At 45.2% G+C, this 11746-nt stretch overlaps 1 protein-coding gene across 1 annotated transcript in view; it reads right to left on the reverse strand.

The window, feature by feature from the left end:
• The window catches only part of Syt9 (synaptotagmin 9), a 165888-nt gene extending 154536 nt beyond the window's left edge, over positions 1-11352 (reverse strand). The window contains exon 1 of the mRNA XM_050163284.1: positions 11050-11352. Coding sequence (XP_050019241.1) covers positions 11050-11194 — 145 coding nt within the window. The 5' untranslated portion in view covers positions 11195-11352. The remainder of the gene's footprint in view (positions 1-11049) is intronic.
• Between the last annotated feature and the right edge of the window lie 394 nt (positions 11353-11746).

Genomic DNA, 11746 nt, shown 5'->3' on the forward strand with positions numbered 1-11746 from the left:
TATGTAGTTTATGAATCCCCAGAGATCTGTGAGCTGCCTATTAACCGAGCTACATACTCAGCCCTAATGGTTCCTAGAGCCGATACTCTGTCATGATCTTTCTGCCCTCACTCACTGCTGCCCTCCTCCTTGCCTATGTCACTATGACCCCACTGACCCCTGGCTGACACCTGGACATGCTAGGCATGCTCATGCAGCAGAACCTTTGCACCTGTCATTCCCCTGCCTGAATGCTCTTTCGCTTGATGCATGTATCTTATTCCCACATCTCCCTCTGATCCTGACTCATACGCAAATTATACTCTTTCCATTTTTTTATTTCTCCTTAGCACAGAGTAATACCTAACATACCCTGTAATTGATTTATATGTAATAATTCCCACAAATAATGCACGTCCCATAAGGGAAAGCTGTTTTGTGTTTGCATGCTTTTACTGTATATATAACTACATGCATCTGTGTACAATATCTAAACATCTCTCCATTGTATGTGGTCATAAGGATGCATGACATTTTGGTCAATAACAGACTACATATATGGTAGCATCATATTGTTAAAATGAAGAGAAAAACTCTTGTCTCTTGACTGCACTGAGATCATGGTAACAGACTAGTCTATACCATCAGACTTATATGAATCTACTCTGTGTTTACAAAACAATGAAACTGCCTAAGTCTGCACTTTTCAAACCATTTCCCCATCAGTGACAGGTGACTGCCCCTGCAGCAGCACCTGACACACAGAAGAAACTCAATGAGATGAACAAATGAACAAAACCCTTAAGAACCTCTATACTCAACCTTCATCCTGATTCCAGAATAATCTAATTAGGTGGTGAATCTGAACTGGGCATGGAAGCACATTCCTGTGATCCCTGCATTCAGGTGGATGAGGCAAGAAATGAGTTCAAGGCCAACATGGTATACAGTGTTCCAGGCCTGGATGGGCTACACTGCAAGGGCCTCTCTCAAGGTGAACCCGAAACAACAAAAACAGAAGTCCATCTTTTCATGCCAGTCTTTAGGAGAAAGCCCCTCAGTGGGTCTGACTGCTATGAAGTATGCCGCCTAAAATGTGTTCGGCAACTAGGCGGGTCCTTTGAGTGTCGAAAGCAAAGTTTGTGTGGAGGTGGAGTGCAGAAAGGAAAAGGAGATAGCCTGTTACCTGTAGGTATCCAATTCAATTGTTTCAAAAGTGCCTCTTCCTAGGTAGTTCCCATGTAGAGGAGAATAATCATCTCCACAGCATGGATTTGTGGGTCCATGCTCACCCCCTCCTGGGTGCCGCTGACACAGAGAAAACAGACTGTGCTCATCCATGGACCGGGTGACTGTAGTGCAACTGAACTTGCAGCCTTTTCATTGTTGAGTAACTAGGCAAGGTAGCAAGATGTCACTGTTGGCATCGCTGGAAATTATATCTGGAATCCAGATGTTGGAACCAGATGTCAAAGCCTGCTAAAGGCAGGTTTTACAACTATATGAGGTAATTATACTTGCATTTCAGAGGGACATGACTGGGAATCTAAAATTGGAATCATTTAGCAGAAGATTTCCTATCTGTCAGAACCTTACCTTGGAGAAGAAGAAACTGACAACCAGAACATGTCTCCCAAGAGGAGAGAGAGGACTTGAAAAGCTACACTACAGAATTCCCCCTGCCTGAAAACTTCCTGCCTCACTCTGCTGAGAATGGATCCTTTGGACTCACAGCAGGTCCAAGTATTTTCAGGTTGCCTCTCAGTGCCCAAGCCCACCTAGCTCTGGCCTCTTTGGATTCTGACAATGGCCCACAAGGACTTCCATGGTAGACCAGGACTAAGGACAACAGTCTCACCTCTCAGCCTTCTCAACATGCACTGCACTTACTATTACAGAGGATCTATTCTCTCCTGTGTTGTGCATTTGAAATTTCCTAGAAATCCCCCACCATACATAGACTGCTCTAGGAAGTCTTTAAAGACCCACTCACGCCGGCTGATTACTTCCCTTTCCCTGCACTGTATTCAGTGCATGGCTCCCTTCCTGCCTTGAGTTTATTAATTGCAGTTATTATTCTATCTCAGGTCCATAGGGGCAGTAAACTTGTCTAATGTGCCTTTCAATTACTCATGGCTAACCTGGTACATGGTACTTAGGAGGCACTCAATGAATGTTTCTGAACTTAATTTTCATCAGGAAAGAGTGATCATATCAGTGTGGCTAACATAAAGGTCACATGACATAAGGGTGAAATGGGGTAAAGTCACAGATGAATTACATAATCCTTTCATATTCATATAAGTGCAAGCACTACTTAGCACTGGAAGAGGGTTATAATGGTGGCAAGAAGGCAGGGAGCATAAGGTCATTCTCAGTAATAGAGTAAGCTCAAGGCCAGCTGGGCCTGCAGGATATCCTGTCCCAAAAGAAATTTAAAAAAGTGGCCAAGGAGATAGTTCAGTGGATTAAGTTACTTGCCATATGAGTACCTGAGTTCGAATCCCCAGAGTCTATGTAAAGCCTTCTGTGGTAGTATGTGTCTGTAAAATGTAAAGTACTGAACAAAAAGAGACCATGTCCCAAGCAAGGTAGAAGGCAAGAACAAACACCAAGGTTATCCTGACTTTCACGTGTGTGCCTGCACTCACATACATAAACATGCACACATATATATCATACATACATGTGCCTACACACATACAAAGATAAAAATGGATGCACAGTACAATGGATTGATTACAGTCAGACAATCTGAGTTAATTAAGTCAATATACAGTGTTCCCTCTATGAGCTAATTTGATTGAACTTTACATTTTAATAAATGCAAATTTGTAAGAAAAGTATTAAGATTCTCTAACAAAACAAAAGCCAACAACACTCAAATGCACATTGTCAAGAAAAAACAGAAAATTCATCTGGGAGAACATGCTTAGCCAGGTCTAACATAGTCCAAACACTCAGTTCTACCAAGAACAAACTACAGATTAAAATCACCAGGTAGCCACTTCAAGCCTACTGAATCAGCAGGCTTCTGCTCATGTTGTGTCTCCCATTCAGAATGAATCTACGGCTGATATGTAACAGGACTAAATGACACAGGTTCACTAGAAATCAATTTAAGCTCATTATCATTTCAAGAACTCCTCAAAAGAAAGCAAAGGAGTATAGATAGAAGTTATTATCATACTAGAAAAGAATACAGAAGCACCACTGGGCATGCTGACACATATCCCTAACCCAGCATTGTGGAGGGGAGACAGGAGGGTTAGCAGGAGTTCAAGGCTAGCCTGAGATAGAGTGAATTTGAGGTTAGCCTGGGTTACACAGTGAGACTCTGTCTCAAAAGACAAAGACTAACAACACACAACAAGAAGACAGAAAGGAAGAAGGAAAAGAGGGACAGCAAAATTAGAAGCTAAGATGTCCAAAAGAATTATATTCATTCTTTGGAATGTATATATAGCAATCGCAACAACAATGGAATTATAACTGGACAATAATCATAGAAACAATAGCTAAGGGTTACTCTGCATGTATTATATAAGTATTTGATATGAATTACGATATACTGAGTTTGCTTGCCAACCTAATCAAATGAAAACATAGGACGACAAATTCAAATTGAATTTCAGAAAAAACGGCTAACTACTTTATCTAAGTATGCCCCATACAATATTACATGTTTATCTCAAATTTAAATTGAAATGGCATTCAGAACTTTACTTGGCTCCTTTAATGAAAGCCAAAACATTAGCAATCTATTTTATCAATGAGAAAACAAGGATATAGAGGTGAAGAAACTTTCTCAGAGGCCTATAGCAAAAAAAAAAAAAAAGAAAAGAAAAGAAAGAAAGAAAATGAGAAGATGCTATGCTTACAAAAAAGTAGAACAGAAACACTGCCTGCAAGAGAGTTCAAAAAGAAAAAAAAAAAAATCAGGCGTGTCCATGGACCACCACTGAAAGGAAACCAGGCAGGGAAACCACAGTCTGAGCATTTATTCTGAGCATGGAGTTGTCTTAACAGACCATTCCCATTTTGGCAATGAATAATAAGTTGAAATATTTTGTTCAAGGTTACTAAACTATCAAGTACAGGAAAAGATTCTGACTCTAAAGCTCTTGTTCAGTCCATTTTACCACACCGTTTTCTTTGGGTGTAGGCTTTTTGTTTGTTTTGTTTTCTTCTTTATTCTGGCTTGGCATTTAATGCTTATTGCTCTTGCAAAAGACCCAGCACCTACATGGTGACTCATCTCTCTCTGTATCCCCAGTTCCAGGGAGTCCAACACTTTCTTCTAGCATCCAAGGGTCCTTGTATGTGTGCACTGCACATAAACTCATGTATGCACAGACACACACATATACACACACAGAGAGAAAGAGAGAGAGACAGAGAGACAGAGAGAGAGAGAGCGAGCAATAATAAACATAGAAATGTTTTCTTAAAAGTTGTTCCTTAGGTACCGTCCTACTAATGTTGATACACAACACTTGATGTAAGGCAAGCATAGTGACACATACTTTAATATCAGCACTTTGGAAGCTAAGGCAGGAGGATCATCCTAGGTATGAAGTCAGCCTCAGAGCTACCTGGCCAAAACTACACAGTGGGACCCTCTCTCAAAAAGGGGAAGGGGAGATTGTAGAGATGCCTCAGCGCTTAGGAGCACTGGTTGCTCTTCTAGAGGACCTGAATTCCTAGAATTCTAGAGGCTCAATTCCTAGCACCTACATGGCATCTCACAACTCTCTGTCACTGTAGTTCCAGGGAATCTGGCACCCTCACACAGACATCCAAGCACAAGAAACACTAATCGAGATACCTACAACAATCTTGGAATATATACACATAAACAAACAAATAAATATCCTTTTGTATAGAGATACAGCCCAGTTTACCAATAGTTTGTCTGCAAGGCATAAGGACCTGATTCCATCTCCAATACCATGCACAACAAATTGTGATAAAATCTATGAACTGGGTTGCATAAAGTCTTTTAAAGACACCTTCAAAGTCTGGTTCTCTGTGCTTGCATGGTTGTGAAGCCATATTCCTAGAGTCAACTAAGGAAATACACAAAGACAAATGTAGAAACATTCACAATGGTGCTTGCTTATAATCTTATCACCTAGGAGGCGGTGCAGGAGCATCAGTTCAAAGTCAGTCCTGATCAGTTACACATTAAGATCCCCCTCAAAACAAATAAATAAATGAAATATAAGAAAAATATCATGATACACAGTGAGTGATCCCAGAAAGATCAATTCCCGCAGGGAAAACTTCTGCACAAGTTGTGACTTCATTTAGAATGCAGCAATACACACTCCACGCTTAACCTCTCGCAGTGTAATTGCCCTCCTGACTTAGTCCCTTTTAATGCACCCTGAGTTCTGAACTTGGTCTCTTGATGAAAAAATGAGAGTATATTTCTTCTAAGCCAAGCACATGGGAACCCACCACGCCCATACAGAAATGCCAGCATGCCTTCCAGGGATATCACCTGTGTTACACAGACACACAGACACAGACACAGACACACACACAGAGACAGAGACAGAGACAGAGACAGACAGAGAGAAGGAGTGAGGGAGGAGGGAAATTTGGGGGACGTTCTTCCATGATCAGCTTCATTCTTTCATTCTTCTGCCACACCCTGGCCCACATCAAAAAGTCTGTGCCTTTGATTGTTTATTCTGAAAGGGGCACCTGGTCAGGGGCCTGCCTGTGGTGCCTGCAGCAGGCTCTGCTTTTGTTTTTCCTCTCTTGATAATTACCTCGTGACTAAACCACTCACTGGTCCATGTAGCGGACTCCCACAGAGATGAAAACACACTTGTTTAAATAAAATATTTATGACGAAACCCTAAAATTCACTGAAGTAAATGCAAATGAGACCTTCACATACTGTACATCCAATGCCACTCACTCCTTGGAAGGTTATTTCCCCATTACAATTAACATTAACCTTTAAAAATTAATCCCACTGCGCATAATCACACCAAAAACTATCCCCCCCCCAAAAAAAAACCAGTATTTTAAGAATGATTGTTTTTACTAGTTTGGAAGGTTTGAATTAAAGGTAATTTTTATTCACAATGGTTACAAAGATTTTCCCTTAAAACTATATTTAATTATATTTTCCACACATATCTTCTGATAAGAGATTTCACTATAATTCAATACCAGATTTTATCAGTGAAAGTGCTTCATTCTCTAGCCCAGAGACAGGATCTCACGTAGCCCAGGCTGGCCTCAAATTGATAACAAAGCTGAGGCTGGCCTTGAACTCTTGATCTCACTTCTCTAGCTACCAACTACTGGGATTGCAAATACATGATATATGCTACTACATTCAGTTTTTAATGTACTTTTTTCCCGTAAAAGTGGATGGGCATGATAACGTCTTGTGACATTTATTAAAAGTTCTCAAGAAAAAGCTTGGCAAAATATTATCAAAAGCAAGTTATAGATCAGCTGATACGGGTACTAGCCATACAAAGGCAACAGTCAATTCTCCTGGGTTTAAAATCGGTTTTCATAATTTGCAGTAAGGAAACGTGAGCTGAGGAGCATTAGGTGGACTTTATCTATGTCACAAGAGTTGTCCTCTACCTGACCATAAGTCAGAATCAACCAAGAAATGAAAGGAATATATTATACTCATCCGAGGTACCACCACGCCTGGGACTTTGGTTTAACTGGTCTAGCATACAGCTCAGTCACTGTTATGTTTTTGTTGTTATTTTTCTTTCTGTTAGAGCCCTTAAATGTTTTTAATCCATAGCCAAAGTATAGAACATGGAGGTGGGTATTTGGCTGGAAGGAAGGGTCAGTGATAATATGACATAGAAGCTCTGCTTCATACCTGAGCTAATACAAAAACATTTTCTAGGCCTTTCTTTGGTACAGATGATGAAAATATGCAGAAAATCCTCCAGAACATGACAGTGGAACAGGAATGGAAAACTGATATTGGATAAAGAATTCATAACCAAAATAGTAAAGTGTCTCTAATCCACACAATTTAACCTACACTTGGGGGATTTAATCCACTATACACTTTCAGAATAGAGAAAGCAGGGCTAAGGATGGCTGTCAGAAAAGTAGTTAAGAAATCGCCACTGACAATCACTTCTGAGTTCTGAGTTTGGTCAGCTCTCTGTGTTAAAGGTCTCCACATCCATGGATTTAAACGACTGTATATCAAAAATGTTCAGAGGTGTGTACCCGTATTGACCACGGACAGATTTTTTTCTTTCCATTAGTTTGTAAACAATACAGTAACAACTGACATGCCACTTACATTCTTAGGTACCAAAACCAACAGGTTACTCAGAGTTCATGGGAGAGTGAGCACAGGCCACCTGCAAACGTTACATCATTTTGTATGAACAGCTGAACATCCTCAGATTTTAGCCCTGTGGGAACCCTGGACGAATGGTCTTCAGATTCTGAGGGACAACTGTAAATGTGACATGACTGATTAACATGCTACTTTGACTTAAGCCTAACTCTTTCTGGAGGCGAAGAGCATGGCCATGGACTAGTGTAAGTTTCTGCTTTCACTTTCCCTATACAGGCCAATCATCCTGACCATCCTTCTTGAACTCGAATTGGGGATCCTGCAAGAGCAAAGGTGCAACTTGAGCAGGTGTGGAGAAGGCCTGGGATCTGGGGTGTCTTACAAGGACCCAGATGCTCCTGGCACAAGATAGCTGCTTTGAGCAGCAGCATCTCAGAAGACTGTTAGAAGGACCTGGGGAACTGACCTACATGAGGCATCCTTGAAGTCCCATCAGGGTCCTACAGAGCAGAGACAGGAGAATCATAACGTTTGAAACTAGGAAGTGCATCCCAGCACCCTGTCTTTTCTAGCTGTAGAAACAATGGGCACAGAGTTCCGATGTCTTCCCTCCTAACAGTCAGAGATGGAGAATGGAGAATGAGACATTCAAGATCAGTGAAGGCTGGGGGTGAAGCTCAGCGGTGCAGAAGAGGCTCTGGGATCGATTCCCCAGTGTGACAACAACAGCCGAATGAGGAGAAGCTCAGAGAGTTTTCAATTCCCTTCAAAGGAAAAGCATCAGCTGCAGGACAGCTTGGCTAACTAAAGACGCATGGCATAGTCAGTTATGCACAAAAAGCTAGACACCAAAGAGAACCTCCCTGCTTTCCCTCCCTACTCCAAGCCTCTTCCTGAAACCTGCTGCTCCGTCAGAAGGCCTGCAACTCCTCCTCAGCTCTTTTCATCCTCCCGATTCCCCCGTCAACAAGTATTAGTGGTGGTTCCTTCAAAGTGGTCCATAACCGTTACATCTCAGTGACTCCATTAAGACCATGCTGAGCTTGCACCTCTTCCTGCATTTCTGAAACAGACCACTGACACATCCTTGCGTCTTCACCCTGCGTGGCAGTCTGGCTGCTACTTCTCTAACAACTTCTAATGTTCATATCTTATTCAGAGTAAAAAGCAAGGTCCTTCTAAGAGCTTACAAGACCCTACATGATCTGACCCATCCAATCCTTGACCACGCTCCACCTCCAGCCACCCTTGAAGTCAGTGTTCTCTGAATCATAGCCACAATGCTCCTGCCTCAGAACCTTTCCATAACCTCTTCCTGTTAACTCAAGTAAGGACCCAGCCTTACTCCTTCTCAGTAAAAGGGAAAAAACATCCTAGATACAAAATTACTTGTTTTCTCCTTTTATAACTGAAATCTTGGATGGAGCTTAAGAAAACAGCTTCCATGGGGAAGCACGGATAGGTATCAGGCAGAGAAGGCAGGAACATGGGATTCAAGTGGATTCCTTCACATAACAGGAAAGTCACCCAGTTACACAAAGGACTCTCTGGGGACCATCAGGGCAGCTGTACATGGATGTTCTGGGTCACATTATCCAACAGTAGGGGAATGTTCATTTAGCATCGTGCAGTGTGGCCTCTCCAGTCACTCAGTTTATACAGCTCAGAGATTAAGGGCACTCTTGGCTCGGACAAATAGCTTCAGATGGATGGACATAAATCCATGTGCTGTATGTAGGAATTACTGTGAGCAAGGTGAGGAAGGGAGGGAGACAAGGAGATCTGGACTGAGCAGAAGTGCCTTGAAGGAGAGGGTGGCATGTTGAATGCCATCTTCAGCCGTATTTCTTCCGACCTTTCACTTGCATGGCTCCTCTCCTGTCCCATGCTCAGGCTACTTCCGTACATGATGGAAGGAGCCAGAGGGGCAGGAGCTGCCTCTAAGCCATGTGCCCTAGTTTAAGCAGAACACTGCTTTCAGGAAGTCAGGGAGCAGCAAGGCAGTCTATCAGAAAAGCAATTTCCCAGCCAAGGAGCCAGAATTCCTCTTGAGAGGAGTATTCCTTGGGATTCTTCCTCCAGGCCCACCCAGTGTGGGAACTGGGGGAACCTGAACACATGGGAAGCAGCCCCTGCAGTAAAGGAAAGAGGCAGAGAATTGGCCAAAAAAGATGAGGCATTTATACCCCAATTCAGAGATGGGCTTCATTCCCCTTCTCTTGTAAAGCAAAGATGGCAGCTTGTCTGAGATAACAAGAAAACCTACCACACAGGGGCAGGAACACAGAGATTTCAGCACTCACATGCGCTTTGGGAAAAGTGTGTTAATAATGGGCTTGGTCCTGATATGTGCACACACAACACCCCACACTCCTGTTTGTGAGGTGAGGCACTTCCAGTCATGTCTATGGTCTGAGAGGCACAGTCTCAGCCACTGAGGAGCCACACACAGACTGGACAGCCAAGCCTCCTAGGAGCCAGTCACTGGAGTCAGTATTTCTCCACTTCATTCTCCCCTTTGGAGTAAAACGTTAGCGATCATTTGAGAAACTTATTAATGTAACCACAGGCAGGAGAAATAAAGCCTTTGACTATAGAAAAACGTGACAACATTTTAACACCTGCCTTCACCACACACATTTAAAGTATCTTATTAAAGGTAGGCTGTTTAAGTCAACTGCTTTGAGAGTCAAGCACTTCTGTATCCTTTGGGTAAATGTATTTTATATAACGAACTGGCGTAAACTGAGAAATACTTGCACCTAATAGTTTGCACAGCAACAGCGAATCGCAGTGTTTCCACACGTGACCATCAAGGCACAGATCACTCTCATCCCATTTTGAACAACCCAACCACAATATGCCTTTTAAAATTTAAAACACTTACACTGGGAAAAAAAAATACGTATGAGAAATTGAGTCCTCCAGCTGAGAAGGTGCTCGGGCAACATGGTAAAAGAACGCACCTTCTGGTGACCGGTGATGAATGAGAAGACAGTGGGACCCAGGACAGTGGGGAAAAGCAAACTGCTCAAATAAAACGCCTTATTCTAATCGTAATTGGTCAAATGCCAAAGTAAATGAACTTTTCAAAGTTAGGATCCTGCCAACTCTAACTGGGACAACTGCCAACTGCACAGGACACCACCAGCAAGCCCACCAGTCTAGTATGCCTGCAGCAGGACAAATTGGAAACTAAGGCCTCTCTGTGCCTGCTCACCTTGCGATATGCAGCGAGAGGGTTCAGGCCCAGCTACCTTAGACGTGTGGCTTCAGGGCCCTGCCCCATGCACAGTTTGGTCTTTCTCTTCTCACCCCAGAGCAGGAGAGGAACTGGGCACTCAGGCTATGCAGCTCTGGGTGGGAATCAGTTGCAGCCTGGCTCCCAACTTCCGAGAGTTACCTGGGCTCTTCGATTCCTTTTCCAGCTCCGAGGCCTCCGCGGCCTCCCTTAGCTCCTGGAGCCAGCTGGTAATGTGGTAGGCACAGCTCTAAGCTAAGGAGCTGCCCCCAGGAGCCAAGCGCAGGTGGCAGGCGTGGTACCTACAAGCCTGCCCCAGCCCACCCGGCTCGGCCTCCGCTCAGCAGCCTCCGTCCAGTTCTAGCATCAGGCCACGGTGCGCTGCTTTTGGAGAGCTCCTTGAGCTCAATGATCACCCCCTGCTCTCCTCCAGTCTGTGTTGCTCTCCTGGCTCAGGCCCTGGCGCGGCCCCAAGTCCTCATCCCAGGGCCCTCGGGTCGCGCCGGGCGGCGGCGCTTACCTGGGTCTCGGAGCCGGGGTCTAGCACGGTCCCGCAGGTGGTAGATGAAATCTTGGCAGCTGTCGTGCTCCAGGGCCCCTCGGGCACAGAGCTCGGCCAGCAGCTGCAGCGCCTGGTGACAGAGCGCGTCCCTGGCCCCGGGCATCGCCCCCCCGCATCCTCGGACCGCGCCGGGCAGGCGGGCGCGGGAGAAAGCCCTCCGCCTGCCAGCTCAGAGCCTCCGCCGCCGCCGCCGGCCGGTCCGCGCTTCCAGCCCGAGCCGCAGCGCCAGCCCGGCCGGCCTCCCACCGGTTGCATGCAGAGGTCCGCGAGTCGCTCGCTCGGGCTTTCTCCGTCTCCCGCGCGGCCCCTCGTCCCTCCCCCGGAGCCGAAGGGAGGCGGCGCATCCAAAGCCCAGCGCGCCTCTCCGCGCTCCGCCCGCTACTCGCAGCCGCCGGGGGCGGGGCCGGGTCAGGGGTGCGAGCCGCGGGCGGGGCTCGCTGCGGCCTCCAAGCAGACGCGCCGGGGGCGGGGGGAGCGGTGGATGGAGACCTAGGCGCTTGTTTGTTGCCGGAGGATCGCCTGACTCGCTTGGGACCCCAGGTTCCGAATGGCGGTGCCCAGATTCAGGGATGGCAAGCTGGTTCGCGTACCAGCACCTCTTGGCACCCCATTCCTCCGCCCAGATGCAAACCTAACATCCCGCGATCCCACCCCA

Source organism: Alexandromys fortis, unplaced genomic scaffold, assembly GCF_014885135.2.
Source record: "Alexandromys fortis isolate MF-2015 unplaced genomic scaffold, M_Fortis_MF-2015_v1.1 scaffold_129, whole genome shotgun sequence".
NCBI classification, from domain to species: Eukaryota; Metazoa; Chordata; class Mammalia; order Rodentia; family Cricetidae; genus Alexandromys; species Alexandromys fortis.